This window comes from Athene cunicularia (genome assembly GCF_003259725.1).
Source record: "Athene cunicularia isolate RWA chromosome 3 unlocalized genomic scaffold, athCun1 chr3_part1, whole genome shotgun sequence".
Classification (NCBI taxonomy): domain Eukaryota; kingdom Metazoa; phylum Chordata; class Aves; order Strigiformes; family Strigidae; genus Athene; species Athene cunicularia.
Window position 1 is genome coordinate 22,174,574 of NW_020799097.1, and position 22,584 is coordinate 22,197,157.

A 22,584-nucleotide genomic window follows, 5' to 3' on the forward strand; every position below is an offset into this window, starting at 1 on the left:
TCCCTGGGCAAAGTTAAGTGCAGGGAGTATTTATTTTTTATGCCTTTAGCTGTGTTTTTGACCTTATTTAATCCATGAAATTAGAAATTATGACTGCCACTGATACCAGGAAGCTAAGGGAGGAATTTTTCTTTCCAGTATTCTCCTTAAGACATTGTCATGCCCTAGCTCACATACAAGATTTCAGCAAAATAAACGTTTCTGAAATTTTTTTTTTAGTTCTCTATGAAAATGTTCGGTAGGGCATTCTGACCTGTACCCACCTGACCATAACAGCTGTATCCCCCAATGGCCACTTGTTCACATTCAGAAAAATCACAGTCCTTTCTCTAACTACTTGTTGAACAGTAAACTGTCAACATAAAAAATAAAATCATTTGATGGTACCCACTGGAGACAAAACAGTGGAAGCACTTATAAGAACCTTTGAGCACAAGACATTATTTTATGATTAGATTTTAAATGCACCAGAGTTTTGCAAAGCATACCTAACTTTTTCATACACAGTGCTTTTTTCTTCAGCTTCATAGAGAAAGGAAAATGCAGCTGCTTTATGGGGAAAACTTTATATTAAGCCAGTCTGTATGGCTGCTCTGTTGATAGGGAAAGAGTGACAACTTTGCATGACTAGCAGAAAAGTAGCCAGCACTGATTACCTAGACTAAGGGTCAAAGGGAGAGATGTAACAGAGTGCAGCAGCCTTTTGCAGTTTATTTGTTATTAAAGTGACACAAGTCTGTTTCCTGCTTCTTCTCATTTTCTACCTGAGAAAATTCTTTATATAAATAGCAGAACAAGGTTGCAACAGAAACAGCAATAAAAATATCAGCAGTATTTAGGAACCTTGTTGGGTGGTAAAAGCAGGAATTTTCTTTAATAATATTTAACATATTTCAGGTTTCATTATGCCTGTGACAGACACCTTTACTAAAAGTTGATTTCTGTGAAAAAGAGCTATGATGTTTATTACATATTCCATGACTGGGGAAAGAATTTCCTGCAAAATCTTTTTAATAGACAGTGAACTGCATGAACTGGTGTGGTTTGAACACCTTTTAGAGTTCTTCCTGGTATCCATGCTCTTTTTATGGAATAAGTTTCCTGAACTGGGCTTTTTCCTATGGTGTACATGGTCATATGTTTTCATAGGAACTATATGGCACCTCAGAAGTGGCTACGAAACTTATTTGCTGGGGAGAGAGCAGACCTGAGAAACAGGAGCAGCAAAACAGAGTTTGACCAAACTAAATCAAACAATAATAAAAAAAAAAATAAAAAAATTCCTTTTTCTCTGATAAACTAAATTTAAGCTTAGTTAGTAACTTCAGCTTAGTCGAAGTTTGGTGTATTTTAACCTTCAAACAGGGTTAATGTTTTAGTTTTACTCCAGTTGTAAATGAAAGCAATGCTGAAATGTTGAACTTCTTTACCACTGGTTAGAAATTCTGATTTGTGTTAACCTACCTTGTAAATGATGCTAAGCACACAGGGTATCAATGAATTAGAATGATGATAATCATTAATTACTTTAATAATTCATAATCAATGAATTACTTTAAAACTAGTATTAATTTGTACAATAAATATGTTGTTCCCAAAAATAAATGGCAATGAAATTCTATGCAAGTATATGAACCTAGAAGCATCCTGTAGATTAAATCTGTCTCAGAGGCAGTTTCATTCCTATAGCTCCAGTGAAGTACTAATCGTATGACTGACAGTAAAAGCAGCAAAGTACCACTTTACGCAGTACAGGTAAATTTATGGTTGTATTGTTATATGAAGATAAGACTGCATGTTTCCCACCTACCAGATAGAAAAGAGGAACCAGGTAAAGGAACAAGAAAGAAATAGATGACATACAAAAATGTACAATGAAGGTCTTATTCTTTCTTGTAGGTTGAAAACACTCCAAAGGACAGTCAGACTCTAGGGAAATGTTCTGAAGAATGGAAATTTAGAGATTCTCTGTTCTGTTAAAAAAATTTACTGTGATTTTTCAATATTGATTAAAAAGGACTTTGAGATCACTATTCTCTGCAAACTTAAGGGATGCAATCAAAGAAAATATTTATAAATGCGTTCTGTTCTTCAATCAAACTGTATTAATACGTGGTATCTATCAGTCATTATATTAAAATTCTTCTGCTGAATATATTGTCTCTGATAGCTTGTAGTAATTTACTAGTTCAAAATTAGGTTTGTCCTGAACATTCCAATGCCACATTGTATTTGGAAAGCAACCAAGTTGTTTGATTAATACTGGAACTAATGAAAGTATCTTACAGTTTCATGACTTATGCTTCTATGTTACAGTAGCCTGGTCCTCTCTCCTCCTGTTCCTTATAAATAACCTTCCTCCCACCCCAAGTAATATCTTCACTTCCTCTGTAACATCTGCTAAGCCTCTCTATTCACAGTACGCTTGGCTCTCTCCCATGTCCCCTAAATCCCAGCTGCTGGGAAGGAGCAGCTTGTATAATAGCTGATTTCAACATAATACATGTGCTGATTGGAGACCGAACAAATCTGATAGTTGCTGAGCTTGTATGGCTGTCTTTACAATGGGGGTCTTAATTTGGGTTTCTGTTTCCTCTGCCCAGATGCCAATTTTCTCAGTTCTAGGTGTCAAGCTCCCTGTTGGAATGCAGGACAGTGAGTGGAGGGTGGTGGGGATAGTGTGTAGGAGTCAGAGAACTGCTGAATGGCCATACAGTTTGGTCACATACATTTAATTAAAACAAAATAAATTTTATTAAAACAAAATTTAAAAGGACAATGAAGTGGGAGCAAGGGAGCCGCTTGTATGTTTGTGTACCTAGTCCACAGATGGACTCCAGATTAACGGCACTGACACTGTTCTAGATCCTCCCCAATATTTCTGAATTTACTCAAGAGTAAGCACATTCCTCCCGGCCCATTTGGAGCTACCTGCAATACACCCACCTCTGATCCTGCAAATGAGTCCCCCTGCCCATGCCCTGCAGTCACATTTTCTCCTCTCACACAGTGCCTCCACTCCCTCCAGAGTTCTGCCCCCAGCCTTGGTCCTAGTTCCTACTCCAGACTCCCAGTTCAACCCATAGCCTTCCCGTCCTGTGGTCCCAACCCTTTCCACCTCCCCTTCTCCCATGGGACACTCCTGAGCTCAGTGCCCCATATCTGTCTGTCTCTTTCCCCAGCCAGGTCCAGGTACTGTGATTTACACCAATATATCTGAGCTGATGCATTACCCTTATGTTCTGGATTTGTTCCCAGTAGGCACTTAGACTGACTTGTTGGCTGGTGCGACAGCTGAGCATGTCCCCTTCCTTGGGCTCCTTGCTTGTTAACATAGATATCAATGTCATAAGTGATTCCTGCAAGCATAGGGACCACAGAGCAGAAATCTGCGCCGGAAAAGAAGTGAGCATTTGAGCTTACAGGGCTACTGTGGTGATCAGGAAAGAGGAGTGCTTACGTTACAAGAGAAAATATAATGTGTTTACAAGTTTTACAGAGCAAGGGGAAGTCCAAGAAGGGATGTGATTATGCTCTCTATATGTTTATCAAGGAGGTAAACAGCAGGAAGAAAGAAGAGTGATATAGTCTGAATTGTATTGCCGGTGTAAGAATAAACTGGCCGTGAATAAATGTGGGTTGCAATTTAATAGGATGGTTTTACACATCCAAGACTGAGGCTCTGAAACAAGATTGTAAGAGCAGTGGAAACAAAAATAACCTACCTAGGTTCGGATGGAATTTGTCACATCATGAATGAGACTGGCAGAGGCTCAGTCTCAATAGCACTAGAAGCCTGGTACTTGGGGAGTACCACTAGCACATTAAATTTTCATCTGTAATGCACTGCCTGGCCGCACACTCCCACGCCTGCCAGAGCCAGGTGGAGTATTCTAGATGGCTCTTAATAAATGCCTTGAACACTAATAATATCGCTTTACTTCATGGTGTATCTATTTATTAATGTAACCTGCTATCATCTTTGCCTTCTTTTTTCCAGCAGCTGTGAAATGATTTGATGGTTTTAATTATTTTTCATAATAACCCCCAAATTCCTCTCTTGATTAGCTTGCTAGATGAGATTTCCATTTAGTACATATTCTCTAACTTGGTGTTTGGTTTCCCTGCTAATTATCTCACATTTTTTCTGAGTTAATCTGCATTTGCCATCTGCTCATCCAGTCACAAAAAAATAATGGAAAACCTTTTGAATCCAATTGCATTCTCTTAATTACTGGCTCTGTCTCCAGTTGTGTTATTACCCACAGATTGGAAGATCTTGGGCCAAATAATTGATAAAAAACAGTGAGATTCCTTTGATTTTGGCTGAGCCATGGTGACACATACTGAAATCCTGATCTTTCACTTCCTACTGTTGTATATTTTAAGTTCCCCATCTTTCAAAAAAAAAATGTCTGAGTCACGCTTCTCTCAATTTTCATATACAGTATTGATGCTGTGTTTCCCACACTTAGACCAAGCTCCTACTGTGAATGAGTATTTCATTTATCTATACTCTGAGTATACTCTCTCCAGGGAATTCATATGAAGTTAGTAGTACTTCCAAAGAACTTCAGTGTTTCAGTAAACAAAAAATGAGCATTCATTTGTGGCTATGCACTTGTGAACTTCTGCAGATGTTTCACAATGCCAATGCTTACAGCATTTAAGAAAAACCCACCACCTTTAAATTCTCATATGTATCTTTTATTCTTTCTCTGGATCTACTGAATTTTTTCAGCTTCTCAGTGTTTCTGTATACCATTTCAGTGTAATCATTTTAAGCCTTGTGCTTTGATTCTGTAGTGCTTGTTACCTCCTGGTACTTTTTACCTTAATATGTTATTTTTGTGAGTTGGTCTCTTCAGCCCTAGATTCTTGTTGCCAAGCTCTTTCTCACAAATTTCATTCTTACCCTTTGTTCTTGTCAGTGTATTTGCAGATCTTTTGCTAGATTCTATGTAGGAAAATCTCTTTCTTTCATGATAGACTCTTATTTCCAAATCAGCTGAATTGGAATTGGAGCTATTACAATAAGGAGACCTACTATGCAAACTATACAGAACAGTTTCTTTCTACTGTGGAAATATGTTTCCTATAAGCATAACCCTTGTAAATTGTTAGTTTGAGCAGTGTGACTAAATTGTCGTGGCAAGGACATGAAGTCATAGGGATCACAGGCTTACTGCAACATTTGATCTTGTGCATCAGCAATAATATTATTTTCAAAGGCCTTTTTAAATGCAGAGTTTGAGCTTCTAGTTCCCTGGACAAGCAAGCTAAAGAACTGCTTAAAATCACCTGGATTTCCTCAGGGCTCCCAGTTCTTTTGTATTCCTAATTATTGTTTCAACAGCCAGATGCCATTGATCTTGATTTTTCTGCTCAACAAAAGGAAGTATCAGTTGAGTGGTAACTGTAAGCATCGCGTTCAATATCTTCAAAGTGAGGCGATGCTAATTTGGGGATTTACCTGAAGCTTTGTTTAAGAGATTAGTTCTTCTTCCCTCTCTAGTGTAATTTAACTTTTTCACATTTCAATTTTCTTAATTTATTTATAATGCAATTTATTATTGCATTAGCATAATCAGGATATGTATATTGTGAGCTCTCTTAATTGACAGAAAATAAGGTAAAGAGGAGGGAATAAATTTTCTTTATTTTTGCTCTATGGGCATTTAAGGATCTCCTTAATCTGGGCCAATTTCAAAGCAGACACATTTCAGAAAATATATAAAAAGTACCTTATTCTGCTGAAATCAGTGTTAATATTTAGCTGTTTACTGCTTTGCATCTCATGTAACTATGTGAAAGCATGTAATTTCATATTCAGAATTTTGTTGTTATGAAAAATAACGTAATTAATTTTTAATTTTAATGCTATGAGACCAGATGGAACTAAAATTATAACCATAGAGAAAATCTTGTGTGTCTTTAGAACATAGAAAGATAAAAAATGTGTAGAAATTTTTTATGAGTATTCTCAAGTATTCAGATTCCTCCAGGTATTTTAGATGTTAAATGAATTTTTGTTGGATTATTATTAACATCATAAAAGTAGGCTAGACAATTTATACCATAAAACTTCATGTAAGCCAAAGAATTTCTAAATCTAACAGATAGATTCATGTTATTACTGGTATGTCATACAATTAGTTCATGAAGACTGTATGGCTACTAATAGGGCCAGAAATATTAATGAAAATTATCTATATTGGGAAAATTGTTTATGTTTAGATCCCATCTTAGCCAACATTAAGCTTTATGGTTTTTCAGCTACATCTGAGGTATGATAGTTTTTGAAGTCAAACTTGTCTAATTACATCATCCAACAACTGAAATATTTTAAAAAAGAAAATTTAGATCAACGGTGGTGAAAAATAGCTAGTTGATTTTTTTTTTTTTTTTTAAAGGATGAAGTATTAAATATGACAGCTAATTTCACACCTGTGTATGTCTGTTTTCTGTTGATTAGTAATTCAGTGGTGTTTCTGTGATTAGGAGAATTTAGCATTATAAACTAGTCATTTGTGACATTATTTATGAGTAACTTGTGATAAGTATTTATGACTTTACTGTTGAAAGATGGATCATAACTTTTTCATTACTTGCCTCTTGTAATGTTGTCAATATTGTCTCCTTGTTAATAATAATCTCCTTAGTTTCAAATTTTCAGGAATTTACCCCTTAGTTACATCTTGTAAATAATTTGATGGAGGTCAGTAAAATAGTGGAAATCACATAATGTGCATGTTTATAATCTCTAAATTCATACCCAGTCCTGCAGTTAACCTCGCTTAAGTGACTGTTTAGGGGTCAGTCAGCAGAGTTTAGTACAGTTATCTAAAAGAAGAGGCTGCATTAACAACAAACTTCTCATGACTGAAGCAAATTTTCTCCCATTTAAATATTCAACTAAAAAATCAAACCAAGGGTGACAGTTTCTTGGCATCGACTTTGAATGATGGATCAGAAAGAGAAACTGCTCGATTAATCTGTAATTTTTCATGTTTTAATGTAAACTTGATTCCAGTATCTTGTTAGGAAGTAGAGAAAAGTTCTTACTATTCTAAGACTGAAAAATACATTTGTAATAGAAATTTTATTTAATGGATTTGGAATTAAAAAAGATAGTTCTGAAGAATAGAGGGAAACTGATTTTGCTTTAAACTTGGTTGACTGAGAAATTACAGACACTTACTATGGACTAGTGTCTTTTCTGGACTCCTGCTTTTTTACTGTCTTGAAAGTGATGTATAATTATACAACTTCATCTTAAGCTTGACACAACAAAACGTTTAATTTCCAAAAGGCAATAACATTCAGATGGGGCTATTAACTATCCTGCCTTTAGGCTAGACTGGTCGATGAAACTTTGCTCCAATGAGGATAATGCCAATGATTTGTACTTAATTAGCTGAGTATATTATACATTAATTTAATTTGAGAGTTTTATAAGAGTTTTAATATATTAATAACAATGTCTAAAATACTTGCAAGGCTTGTGCTGAGATTTTAATTTCAGTGATGTTTAAGAATCAGACAAAAGCATCCCATATGACTTTTGAGTGTTTGCACTTCAGGTTCCCTGAAGTTTCTAAGGGGCACATATTGATCCATGAGACTTAGCAGTTGCAACTGCAGCATATTGTGCATTAACAATTTTTATTTTGACCTTAGGGCTCCTTTCAGTGATTATGCTCTGTACAGAGACTCCTAATACTGCAGATCTGGACTTCATTGTAGCTAACTATTAAAGAAATCACCAGACCATTACAAAAGTATAAAGAAAGTGAAGGTCAAATCAGTGACAGAGAATTCTAGCTTGCTGCAGTAATCTAAAACGTGAGGTTGGCTAAAAGAGGTACACATTGCTGTGTACATGATGTACTGAAGAAAGAAAAGGGATGCATACAGTTGAAAAGAAATAGCAAATTTAAATCTGCTTTTTCAAGGTTGCTTTTAGCTATTTAAGGTTGACTTTATGAGTGTTCCTGCAAAAAGATCAGACTATTTTTTAGCCACTGAATTCCATATCTCAGTATTAGCTTCATTAGATATTTTTGGACTCTCAACTCCTATTTCTTTGTTGTAATTTTACATCTTTTTGTCAAAGGATGTATCTAAAGTTCTGATTAATGTTTGTTTAGTTACGACTGGAATTTTAGATTGATTTTGTTTATGAATGTTGATAAGGAATGTTCGCTATGGAAAACATCATGCACAAAAGGTTTCCAGATGTGCCCAATTTTGCATCTTGTTCCAGCATAGCGTTTTTTTTTACAGGTGTGGATCCTCACTGCACCCGAACAAGTTAGGAGATTGGAGTTGAAATTATTTGTTTTACAGAAAATGGCAAACGTTTTCTTCTTTTTAACTCACTGGAAAGTTTCTATTACCCAAAATAAATCTTTATTTTCTATCGTAAAAGCCAAAATTAAGCCCTCTTGTTATTTTGAGCTTAGGTCTGAGTCCTGCAATGAGCTCTTTGTGCCTTTGTAATGGCTGAAAGAGGTCCCATTTATATAACCAGTGAGATGGAAGGGTTTGAAATCATCAACAGAGAAGACTTTTTTTTTTTCTGAGAATGTTCAAGATGGAAAGGGAAGCATATTGTCAGTTCACTTTTAGATTTTTCCAGATTAGGTTTATTGACACTTTTGTTTGGCGGCAAATCCTATATAGCATAAACAGATTTTTGTTTATTTTGAAATCAAGTTTAATGTTTCATGCTAAATTTGTGTTTCCTTTGTATTTACTCACTCCCACCTGAAGACAGCACTTCTGATGGAGAGCAGACTGTGGAAGCTCTTCTCCTGAGATATACAGAAATGTCACTAGATCTCAAAAGTCATTACAGGCTGATCAAGACAGAAATCTTTACAGACGATAGCTCAGTTGTCTTGTAAACAAGCCTTGTTTCTCCCAGCCTATATTTATGAAGAAATCCATAGTGGGTTCCTTTTCAGGACAATAGAAAAGGCCTATACATCAGATCAGTCCTTGAGCTATGGTCTCTAGCTGTTGGGAGACATTGCTTGACATGTCAGAGTTTGCTGCTATAACCTCCTTGAGTAGTCACTTGGCATGTGAGGTCACTACATGTTTGGGATTGGACCAGTTCAAAGCTTTAGTTGTATATCACAGTCCTTTTGTCTTTGAGTGCCCTTTTATTAGGATCTCAGAAGTGTATCTGCAGAGACAAATGCTGGCTTCACACTGAGCTGCATCAGTACAGATAGTATGTTAACGGGAGTGCTTGTTCCCCTCTTTTTGGCACTTCAGATGCTGTATTTGGAGTAGTGCCCAGTTCTAGCCCCTTCTCCAAGCCCACCCCAGTATAAGAAAGATACAGACAGGAGCATGTCCAGAGGATGGCCACCAAGATGGGTAGGGTACTGGAGCATGTGATGCACAGGGATACACTGAAGAGACCTGGATCTGTTCAGCCTGAAGAAGAGGAAGCTAAGAAGAGAACAGACCTAATCGCTGTCCTCAGCTGTTTAATGGGTCATTACAACCAGATGGAGCCAGACTCTTAACGGATATGCACAGTGAAAGGATGAGGGGGAATAGATGTTGCAGCAAGGGAAATTTCAATTAGACACAAGGAAAAAACTCTTCATGGTGAGGGTGATGAAACACTGGAACAGTTAACCAGAGTGACTGTTGATTGTTCTTCCTGGTGGATTTTCAAAACTTGAGTGGTCAAGGCCCTGAGAAACCTACTGTTGCTTTGAAGTTGGCAGTACTCTGAACTAAGGGATATAACTGTGCTGTCCCATTCTATATTTTTTGCCATCTACTTGCTTCTTTGTTACTTCATGCTCAACTTGCACTTGTACCATTTTTACTTGTTCTTATGAGGCCCAAAGATTGTTGGTGAAATCTCTTAAAATAAGCAAAGTAAAATAAAAGAGAGAAAAAAAGACAAAAAGGAGAGAGATGGTGGGTCATAGATAGCCTGGCTAGTTTTGCATTAGTATGCTGTTGAGATTTGACCCTGAGTGTGCTGAACTCCAGCAACACTTGCATTGGCTCCGGAGGGTTTTTGGAGCAAGCCTCTGATTCAGACTGTCTTCAGTTTTGTATTTCACAGCATTTTCGTGGGTCTCCACTCTCAAAATTTTTTATCACCAGCCTTGTTCTCCTTGGTGTTTTTCATAAATATGCAACAATGTGATTAGGGGGTGGTAAGTTTCCCTCGACTGTGAGGAATATGACTCACTTTAACCTTCGAACGTCAAATACTAGAAAATGAGAAGAAAAATGAGGAGAAAAACATGTAGATTTTCTCTTTATAAACACATCTTCTGGTTGATTTTGGACTCATTCTGGATATTTGGGCTCTCTGATACTGTGCATTTGAAATGTGTATCAGAAGTGTGCTAAAGCTCAGCCATTTTATTACTGTGTTTATGGATGTTCCTCTGAAAAGAAGGTATTAGTGTGCAGCTCATCAAGAAAAAATTACCTTTTTTCTTTCTTTCTTGAGTGGTTTATATTTTGCTTTTTATTGCTTCAGTTATTTTTGTTTTCCTATGAAAATATTTGATTGTCTGGTCTCATAATTCTTTTCTGAAATCTCTTTTGGCTTGGTTAATGCACGTGTAATGTGTAAACTCCATATGGAGAAAGATCTGATGCACAAATACTGTGAATAGGTTCTGGCATTGCTTTGAGCATGAACCTTATATTTTTATCTAGGGAAATTAACGGGCTCTTAGTGGGTTCTTTATACATTTGGTTAGATGTCAGTTCATTTGCTCAAAAGGATACAAAGTTTGCTGCCAGGATGGTTGATTTTCTTCTGCTTTAGGCTCATTCTATTTTAATAATGGCTATTCTCTATCCTATTTTTATTTAAAGTTCTTTCAGTATCTGCCCTTCTCAGGGCTACTGATTCCCCTTGCTCTGTCTTTCCCAATATAGCCCAGCTGCTAGTCTCTCACAGGCAGCTGTTTTTTTTCTATTGTATTTTTCTTATTCTCCAAAACTCTAGTAGATATTTGTTTTTCCTAACCCCAAGGCCTGATCCTGGGCAGTAAAAGGCCCTTTGTTATAAATACCCCAGTTAAAAGGAAAGATTCAAGAAAGCTGAATTTGCAAACACAAGGGAATCTCATCTTGAGAGTGGTCATACCGTAAGTGATCAGCAGTGAGAGGCAGGCAGGAAAGTAGACTTACACTCAGCAAGAAGTGCTTGTGGAAATATTTTCAGAGGGATGAAATATATTTATTGGCTATATCCTCAATAGTTCTAAGTACGTTCTGCATGATGAACTTACTGCTGGTAGTTGTTTTTTTGTGTAAATACTATGGTTCAGAAAAAGAAAAAATGTTTCAAGATAGACAGTTAAGTATATGTAGGTATATACACACATTTAAATGTGTGTGTGCACATATATGTATAACTGCATGCTTTTCTTTTGATTGCATGACTTGAAATTATTTTTATTTATTTCCTTTATGACTGTTCATGAAAATGTGCCTAAACAATATCTGAGTCCAGATATAGTTGCTTTCTTTTCCTTTTGTACTATTTGTCAGCACCCAAAATACTGTAAGAAATATAGTGGTTTTATGTAGTATTACTTTTATTATTTTCACCACTTCATAGTTTCAGACAAAAAGATGTAAGAAGCATGTGGAATGCTTTGTGGATTTCACTTGTTTTACATGGATTACATGAACAGGGCTCTTACTGCAAAGGCAGAACAATAAAATATCCTTGACTTTTTATTTCCTTCTTATGATAGTGACTGAGGTACCTCTGGTCAAATTCCTTTCTATAAGGATGAGATAAGATCTCATTTAAGTCAAGAAAATAATGCTGCCCAAAATTAGGCCAGTGGGATTCTTAGAAATATAAAAAGGATATAAATATTCTTCTCTACCTGGTAGTCAGAGGGTTCAGGTTATGTGCTGCATTCAGTGTGGGGCACTTATAGCTTTAAGATATGGCTAAGTTGGGAAGACTCCAGGGGAGAACAACAAAGATGAAATGAATATTAGCAACCACAACTGTGAGAAAAAATTGAAGGCTTAGAATAAATTAAAAAAAAAAAACAACAAACAAACAAAACAAAACCAAACAACCAAGACCGGAAGGAAACAATGAGTATCTGAAGTAGATATTAATAATTTTTCCTACTTTTAAAAATTTTATTCATCTGCATAGTTGAAAGCAATGCCTGTTTGGGCTATATAGGAAAAATGTCTCCGACTTAAAAGATAGTTTATCAACAGAGATAATTTACCTGAAAAGGGTTATATTCCCTGACATTGAAGGTTTTAGAGAGCATTTTAGAAAAAAATCTGTAGGTAAGGCTCAAATGTGCTTTGCAGAAGAAAAAGCTAATTGTTTTTTGTAGGTGTCTCTCAATGCCTTACCTACATGGGTGACTGGACACAGAGCAGGAGATCTCCACAGGATTTGCTCTAGCATTGGTGTGGAACAAAGAGGATGATTGTAAATGGGAGAATCTTGGTGGACATAATATAATCTTGCAGTTTATCCTATAGTTCTGTCAAGGTGATGTTTCAGCTGATGGTCTTGTGCAGTGGTGAGATATCAACAGGAGGAACAAGCTACAGATAAAGACAAAAGGTGTAGGAGAAAAAAAAAGACGTGAAAAGAGAGAATGGAAAACTTAGATCATAATACAGTCAGCTTTTATTGGTCCTATTGTAGCCATGTTTAGATACAAGTATTGGATTAAAATCCTGAAAATTGTTAGAAGTCTCATAGTTTAGCCTTAAATTATACCTTTATTTTCAGCTATACTAAATCTCAATATAATGCATGGCTACTCTATGTCTCTTTAAGTGTTGCAGAGTTCTGTTCTACTGACATCAGTAAAATGATGTAAAGAGACAGTGATGAAATAGTGTCAGAAACAGTTGCTTTTCTTGCCATTAGAACCAAAATCTAAAGTACTATCTGCTAAATTTCCTCACTGAAACTTGATCTATTTTTTCATTGCTTTTAAAATTATTATTACTGTTTTGCATAAAGGAAAGAAAAAAAAATAGGCAAGCTGAGAGAAAAGCAACCTCATAGAAAATAATATGAGGCCAACCATATTTCTCTGTGAAACAAAAACAATTTCTGGTTTTCCTCTGATACACTGAATTCTGAATTCAAATAAGCAGTGATATTCAGTAATTATATAACAGAGGTATCTTTTTTTGGTCACTCAGTAAATAGATTTAGACTAGAGAAAAAAAAAAGAATGAGCAATATAAGCAATAGAGAACATACATGTTTGCAATTAAAATTTAAGATAATATAGACAAGTGTGGCAGCAGGAAGGAGTTGCAAAAGGTCTCATAGTATAAGAGGAAAGAGAGGCAGAAAGGTCAGCTACACAAATGAAGTGGGGACACAAAACTGGATATGTGGTGTTATTCAGAGTGTAGTCAGAAGTGCCGACTGCATCCATTTTCCAAATGTAGTACTGAATTGAAAAGTTGTTCCCAGCACTGCTTCTCACCCTTGCATATTATTTCTTGTCATACTGTCACTTCCACATACCTTGGTCATCCAGGCTGGAGTCCATAATCTGGGTAAACCCCTGCTGAGAGCACAGTATACTTCAAAGTGTAGTTAACTGTTAAATACTATCCAGTACTGTCTTTAAACTGATTTAAAATACTACTAATATTGTGCCGTCTCATTTCCCCAACATTATATAGCTTGCATGGGTATTTTGAATTCTAATTTATTCATACTGGCTATTTTGTATCTTTCATCCAGCCCATATATTGTTTTCTTTACTGCAGCTCTTCATACTAGATTTTGATGTATTTGCATCAGCCATACAAGAAAATTATATACAAAGCAAGGAAAAGTGAACATGTTTAACAGAATAATTTATCTTCACTCTAATTTAAAAATGAATGTTGAACTCACCTTTTTGGAGAAAGAATGTTGGCATTTACATGTCTGGGGTTATTATTTTTAGTTTCACTTACCATTTAGGTTAGACAAGAAAAACTATGAAAATAAAATAAATTTCATATCATTTGAGGGGAAAAAAGAGCTTGTCTTCATGATAAATTTGTTTCTTCAAAAGATCTTTCTTATGACCTATTTTGTCAGCAAGTTCTTGTATCTGGGAGGATTATTTCTGTTGGCTTGATGATCTCAAAACGATAGAGTGAGATTAATAATATAAATACAGGTTTTCCTTGTTCCATTGATTTATTGGGTCCCAAATCTCTGAACACGCGCCCATTTTAGTCATTTTACTTTTGAGAGCAATGACAAAGAAGTTATTCACATGTATGAGTGTTTGTTAGCTGCAGTCGGTTAGCAACATAATAAAAAGAAAGAATACCTCCTGTGAAAGTATCATTATAATATTTTAGATTAATCAGATATGTAGAAGCATAATCTATTACTGGGAATTGTGAGGAGAGGCTTAAGAAATATCTTTGCCTGAAATGTGGCAATGTCCCTGCTTCTATTCCACCACTTTCACTGTAGATGTCATTTCATCCAATGTGAGCATATGAAAGTTACTTTCTGAGTCTGAGGTTTCACAATTCTCTTAATCTGATCTCTGGGCTGGCCAGTCCTCAAAAGAGCAGTCTTGGTCTACCCATGTTTGGACATGTGTTCCCTCTTCCTCTGTGCCATACATTAACATTGTTATAATTGGTGGGAGACTTGGATCAGGGGACTGATCGTATTGAGACTTGATTTTGTTCATTTAGTTTTTTCTGAAGGAACATGAACCAAGTTGCCTATGGGTCAACAGACAATGTTCTCATTGCAATAGGCAAACTGCATACTGGAGTATGCCAGAATGAGTATGATCAGCAAACTGAGGATGTTTTTATTTCCCTCTGGTGCTGGTGAGGCTGTACCTGGAATAGTGTTTAGTGGTCAGGGCTCCCTGCTCCTGGAAGCATAGGAAGAAATTGGAGGGAGTCTACAGGTAGCCCTGTGGTCAGAGCAATTGAAGGAGCTGAGATTATTTAGTCTGTTGAGGTGAAGCTCACAGTGGACTGTAGTTATTTGAAGGAGAGTTACAGACAGGATGGAGCCAAAGTCCATTTGGAGATGCTGGGTAATATAACACAGAACAATGGCTACAAACTGCAAGCTGAGAGATTCAAGTAGGACCCTACAAGGCTGATGCAGCACTGGAGCAGGCTGCCCGCTGAGGTTCTAGCACCTCCATCCTTGGTGGCTTTCAGGACTTGACTATCAAAACCCCAGCTGAGCTGAACTGGTACTGGTGACAGCCCTCCTCTCAGTGGGAGGCTGAACTAGATGGCCTCCAGAGGTCCTTATAATGAACATTTCTCTCTTGCTGTGAAAGTTATTAGACTTAGGCCTAAGTCTAAGACCCCTTACAACACACACAAAAAAAGGAATAGGTACTTACAAAAAACATTTATTGATTCATCTCATGCTAACATAGGTTTCTAAGGCAGGTTAGGAGGTGGTTTCTTTCCACTAACTGGTAAATCTTTTAAGACTAGTTTAGATTTTGAACATTAATGCTGAGATACCCAACCTTAGGTGAAGCTCATCTCAGCCTAAACAATGTTATTTCACCTGATGGAGTGGTAACTTGTTACATTGTTGTCATGTCCTTCATTGCTGTCATCTGACCTCAGAACTGGAATTTAAATTAGAAAATGTCCAAGTGAGTACAGATGTTTAGTATCTATTTTCCAGAAAGATCTTTTCTACCAAGATACAGCAACTTTCTTACAGAGAAAATAAGTTAAAATATGTTTTAAGACAGTTTCTTTACAAGATTTTAAGATTTCTGTATTACTGTATAATGTAAATCTACAAATATTTGAGAATGTAAACCTACAAATACAAATACAAATACAAATACAAATACAAATACAAATACAAATACAAATACAAATACAAATACAAATACAAATACAAAAAATATTGGGGTGTGATGTGTATGTTTTATTTGATGTTAGTCTTGGAAACTTAGGACATGCAATCTTCCAACAATAATCAATCATAGGACATACAAATTTAAATAGACTTAATTATTTCTCTCTCACAAACACACAGACACACAGAAAACTGTGGAAGCTCTGTGGAAAACAGCGCTTTGTACAACCTCCCTGTCATGTTGTTCACGTGTCTAGTAGAAGCGGTTGTGTTTTTATTTGTCACTTGATCCGTATGTGTCAAGCACAACAAAAAGGGTATCTAGTCCTCCCCCACAGTAGCAAACTACAGTGAGGAAATGTGTAAACAGAGGCTTGCTGGTGAATCATCCACATCCACAAAGTCTGCTTCTTACCAGTATAGCAGGAGAGGCCCTTCTGTCAGTTTGAAATGATTCCCAGCCTCTGGAAGGCATACACTGATGGATTAAAACAAAATCCCCCCATAAACTCTCCCCAGGCACGCTGAGGTAGGGGAAGAAGCATCTGGCTTGCCAACAAACAGGAGACCTTAAACAAACACCCAAAGAAGTAAAAAAAAACAGTGGCCTGGCAGGGATAGAGCTGAGACCTAGCTAGCTTTTGGACAACTTTCTGGCAGCAGTCATAGGTACAAGCCTTATTTTGAAGTTAGACTATCTACCCTACTGCATATTTGGAACATTGGCACTGATTTATGTTAGTGAGGAAATGAGAGAAGCTATTCATTTGTACTGTTGAGTGTGGATCTTTGGAAGATGGTGCTTAGAGATGCAAAAAATTATCAGACAGTTAAAATCTTTGGATTTTAACAAACCAGTGAAGCAGTTGTTAGCAGAAGGTAGAGGATCGGCAAAAAGTCAGAAGTTAAAAAACCAAGTCTCAGCTTGTTCTTCCTTATCAATCAGGGTAATAAACTGCACACAGACAGGCAACCCCTCTCAGTAAAACCTCAGAAAGTCTTTGAATTAAAAGTGAAAAATAGATCTTCTGGGCTGCTTCCTCTGTATCACTTCAGATTGTGGCAAGTGCATTTTTCATCCAGCAGCGAAAGAAACAGGCCCGTGTTATCTGAGACTAGGCTTTTCATGCTTTTCACTGGGGGGGTTTCTCAAGCTTGCCTTGCGGTGTTGGTTTTAGTTTGTCAGATCTGCTGGGGACAGTAGTGCGTCTATCAATGGACTGTTCGACTACGTGTTTCATTGCGCTCAACTGCATTAAAATTAATTTGTCTCTACCATGCAACTTTATGCTGTTTTAAAAGCTGTGATCAACCTATCAGCAGTAGTGTTTCCTGGATAAACATAATTTTTCTCATTCCATTCCCTCATGCACGCTACAACCTCTGTCAGTACTAAAAACAATAATGACTAACTTCTTTAAAATATATGAAAGATGTGAGACAGCTTCTTATCTGTACAGAGAAAGTACTTCTAAATAACGGGCAACATCACAATGGTGCTATAAGGGTCAATCTACTCAGAATATGTGTTTCATATTTTATATTTCTGTCTTTTTTTTGCCTTCAAGTCAAGATCCCAGTTAAAGTCCATTCTCCTATTTGTCATTCAAGGCCAGATATAATTTCAGCAAGCTTTAAAATTGGATTTTCATATACCAGCATGTATAACTTTTTTTTGTACTGAATTTACAAAAAAAGTATACATGCGTGTGCACATGTGTGTGTGCTTGCATATATATATATATAGTTGCGGTTAGAGATGTAATTTTTGAGCTGAATGTTATAAAGGAGATTTCAGAGATTTGTGATTTAAAATATACTGTCCTGTCTTGTTATAGTAGGACTTTCTCCAGTATATCAGAATTATCTGCCAACTTGATTACATTGCCTGTGATTTCAATCAATTCTGCTATTTGAATTCTAAACAATAGCTTTGATCTACAGCTTGATATTAACACCTGAAGCAGCTCGATCTCAAGGGATATTTTAAAATATTTCCTGCATGTGTATATATATATTTGTACATTGCACAAAATAATTTTTAAGACAGCCAACTTCCAAATAGTAGTGTGTGAATAAAACAGTAATTGTACATTTAGAGACCATCTGTTTGTTATGATGGAGTTTTATTTCTTTCATTTCTATACATGATTATTTTGCAGAGTGTAACTGCACATTTACATTGACTGTTTGACTTACTCCTCTTGCCTGGGAGGACTTGAAGTCTTTTATGAGAAAGGAAGATAATAACTCTGTCACTATTACTGTTTGCTACCTCAAATAATAAAATATTAGGAGGCTTAAACTTTTTATTAGAGTGACTGTTGTCACTTCAGTATTATACATCTACAAATACAGAGAAGTCATGTGGAAGCAAAGAGTCCTGCTATGTGAATGTATTCAGCTGGAGTCGATGAAGGTGATAGCTATATAAATGTAACTAGACATTCATATAGTTCTATTTTAAAATTCTTCCTGCAAAATCTCTGTTTTGAAAGTTATTTTGCAGCTGTTAAAAATGAGTGCTGAAAATAGAATTGCATTTTTCACACTAACTTTGAGTTCTATAAGTTTTGTTATATTTGGATGTAATTATGACAGTTCTTAATATCAAGAAATTATAATTTATCTCTTTTTCTTTGCAGAGTCACAGTGTACACTCTGTGGGGAGCCTGAAGGTGAGTGTGTTTTCTTACTAATATTTTTCAAAAAAGTTAGGGGTGAACACTTGACTCAAATGATACACATGTAAAATAGATTGGAAATGGTATCAAAATTATGAGAACCAATGAAAGACAGTTTCCCCTATGTCAAATACCAAAAATTAATTGAATTAAGCCGAGTAAAGCACAGTACATGCTCCAGGTAGGAAATATCTTAAAGGACAAGTATTCCAATAGAGCAAAAATTGAAATATTTACTTCTTATTCTTCTGTGTGTTTATTAAACTAATTTAGAGTAAGAGAGAATGTGAAGACACATTTAAGGACATAATTTTGAGGATGGAAAACAAAGAGATTGGACATAAAAGGGTAATGGGAAAATGTTTTTATATTCGATATTACATTTACAGAGAACTGTGAGAGGCTAACAATTTTTAGCAGGTGAAGTGAATAAATATTGCTTCTGAAATAAAGATAATTAAGCAATAACTGTTATGCAGTGCAAATACATGCCCACATGAAGGTGTTTGGTGGTTTGTTTTGTCTGGGTTTTTTTTTCCAAGTGACTAATTAAATGCCAAGGTGAGACTCACAATTCACCTAAACACTGAAGCAATGAGGTTATGATTTTTAAAGTAGGTCATTACTGAGGAAAATATCCCTTATTTATTATTTTATTTATTTATTTAACATTGGCGTTGTTATAAAGAAAATGTCAAAAAGCTGACCTTATTTCAAATCAACGATCTGGTGTCTTTTAAAGAAACATAGTTCAAAATAGCAAATGTAAACGCTGGAGCAAAGTATATTAATGAAAAAATAAAATTATAGATTCTTAACTGATCACAGAAATGTTTGTCTTTATCTTGAATAGTGTCTGAAAAACAAGTCCAACTTCTAATGTTTTATAAATTTAGGAGGGAGAAGTTATTAAGAGATGAAGCCTGGAAGTGAAAGGCTTTGAGACCTGGCGACTAATGAAATAACTCAGAAAATTAACTTTTTTATCTACTGACAAATAATTGTTTTAGAGATTTGTTTTGGCTTTGCATTCCTTTAATAAACAGTCAGTTCTTGATTTGTTCATTCTCTTTGTCCTTTAGTTGTTAAATTTATAACAGGAAACATAAGACAGGTGGTTGTTTGCTTTTGATCCGATAGTCCTTTCATGATCAGGCTGTCCAACTTTAAAGTTATGCATTGGATTAGTGCTGCTAATGGTATGCCTGCTTTATAACAATAATTCTCCTTTCTTTTCATTACTGCTCTTTCATACTGGTTCAGCTTTGAAAAGTTAATAAATGTATGTGGACTTACTTTGTAAAAAGGGAATTCCCCAAAAAATCAGTAATAAAAATGTTTTACATTTATATGACTAAAACCCACAATCAAAATATAATTATATATATTGTTGTAGGAACAGTGCTCAGGAACATAATGTTAAGTTTTTAACTGAGTAGAAATGCACTTTCCCAGGAATGAATGTCTCCTGGATCACCATACTCTCTCCTCAAACACAGTATTACTGGAATGCTAATTATTAATTCTCTGCCTCAATTTTAAAAATACTGAAATTAATGTCATTTTAGATTAGTGACAAGACTTAGAGTCTTAAGTTTTTTCCTTGCCAGATTAGCACAATTTCTGATATAACACTGTACATTCACAGAAATTTTATATGTGTTTCTGTGATGAAGTAGTTGCTCAATAGATATGACTTTAGTTTTTAGGCAGCTATTCTAAAAGCAACTTCACATCTTTGTTGTATAAATCAAAACTGAAAAAAAACAATTTAAGTCTCAAAAAATATAATTTTCCTCTGAAACTTTCTATAAATTTTGCTACAGTTTCATAGTAAACTGAGTTATTTAGAAACACAGGAAATAATGAAAAAATCAACTTTTTACAATTGGAATTCCTGACTTTTCTCTGTAACTTTCTTCAGAAATTAGAGATACTCTGTGACTTGTAGTTTGCATTTTTGGTATCTGAGGCAAATTCAAAGAATATCAGTTAATGGTACATATGGTTTGCCTCCAGGTTCCCTTTTTCCTCCTCTGTTTCAGACAAAAATCAAAGTTCACTAAGGACATTAATGTAGTCTAGTATATTAAGATGAATCTTCAAACTTGTAGGACAGATACACCATGGTGTAGGCCTCCTATTTTAATTTCTGAAGTGGTAAACAGAGACTCATTTATGAAATTGTAGATTTGAAGAAATCTCCCTGACTTGGGAGAGAGAAAGACAAGACTTAACATCTTACCACTTCTGAGTTCCTCTAAAGCTTATGCCATTTATTGAAAAACCTACAGGCAGCTAGCGGTGAGTTTCTGAACAGCTTCTGCCTTCTATAAGAAAGGTGGCAGAATGGAAGCGTATTGCAAGACACAGATTCTGTTTGTCAAATTGGTCAGCTGCAGTCCTCACTGTTCTTGTGATGCTTCATCCTTTCTCTAACCATCACTCCTCTTTCAAAACCCACAGTTTGGTCCTGGATTACCATCTATCCAAGTGTAATAGGAAGTGACTGCATAAAACAATGCTCTTTGCTGAGGGCATTTTGCAAAGTTTTAGCAGTTAGTGCTGCACTTCAGGAAGCAAGTGCGTTAATCTGCATGCACATTGTCGCACAGGTGTGGGACAATGCACGTGCATGTTTTATAGAGTGAAAAATTATCAGCTGTGGGAGGGCATTATAAACTATCAAAATACAAACTTCATGTTTCAGTGTCTCACTTGTGGAATTTGTGGATCTGTAGATAAATGTGTGTCATGTGTCCTCCTTTGCAGCCCATCTAAAGAGAATGAGCTGGACAACACTGAGGTGTCTGTTTGAGAATCAGTCTTTCGTATGAGCTGCAAAACCTTATGTGTTCTGTTTCAAAAATCATAGGTTTGCTCTGTGTTATTGACAAGCACATCAATTACCATTCCTGTCAGTGTGAGATGCCTGAAGACCAGGAGGCCTGATTTATACTGGGAGAAAATTAAAGTTGCAGAAGGCAGAGCTAGTGGTCTGATAAATTCCATTAGTATAGAGACTTCAAGCTGCTCCATCTTCTGGAAATGCAAGAGCAGCAATGACGTGTTTTCAGACAGATGACAACAGTCACCTTTGCAGGAGTAACCCGCAGTTGGCAGATTATGTTGTCATGGTAAACACTGTTGGGTTGTTTGGGTTTTTTTTCCTGCTCATATTTTTTCCTGCTCAGATGGCATGTTATAGACACATGTCTAGCTCAGTCTTTGTGACAGTCAATGTACTCTGTTAGAAAGACTGGTGTGGTCATGATAAGTTTGAAGTTTCAGAAACAGTTACCACAATTAAGCCTCAAGTAGACATTTCAGTTCTTTCTAACTCCTGGTATTTATTCACAGAAGTTTTTGAAAGGACTATATTAATAAATAGAATTTTCTATATTATCTCCTCATATTAGCAAATAAGTAAGTTTGATGGCAGCTAAGATTTCCATAGATCACTCTGTCCTCTCAAAGCCTATGCAAATGGAAGCTTTTCTTTCATTTTAATATCTTTCAGAACTCCAGTAGTGACTTAATGTTTCTATTCATGGCTTTTGTCACTGTATATTTATGATTATTCTGTTTTTTTCCTTCTTAAATAAAAGGAGTCCTGTACAATACCAGCACTTCTTAACTTTTGTAAAAACAGACACCTTTACACAGTCTTTGGCAGCACAAGATTTATCTGAACACATATATCTGGAAAATGTGGTGTTAAAAAAGAATACCACTGAATGGGGATGTTTCTAGTGAAGTTTGAGAAGAATTAATACAAGGTCTGACTCTGTCCAGCTTCTCCATCTATTGCCCGTTTCAACAAAAGAAAATAATTATAATGATACAACTTCTTTCAGGTATTCCTTTAGCTGCTAGAAGCTATAGATTACTGAATCCAGGTAAAGCTTCATTGTATGTTCTGCTTCTCTTTTGACACTTATCTCTTAAAACTAGGGAAAGCATGGAAAATTGCTTTTTTCCAAGAATCTGCTACCGGTGGCTATGAGGGACAGAACACCAGGG

General features: G+C 35.9%; 1 protein-coding gene across 2 annotated transcripts in view; it reads left to right on the top strand.

Moving 5' to 3' along the window:
• The window catches only part of DLGAP2 (DLG associated protein 2), a 312,584-nt gene that overhangs the window by 48,392 nt on the left and 241,608 nt on the right, over positions 1–22,584 (top strand). For both annotated transcript variants that reach the window (XM_026845663.1, XM_026845660.1), the window contains exon 2: positions 18,523–18,555. In XM_026845663.1, the coding sequence (XP_026701464.1) occupies positions 18,523–18,555 (33 nt within the window). The remainder of the gene's footprint in view (positions 1–18,522; positions 18,556–22,584) is intronic.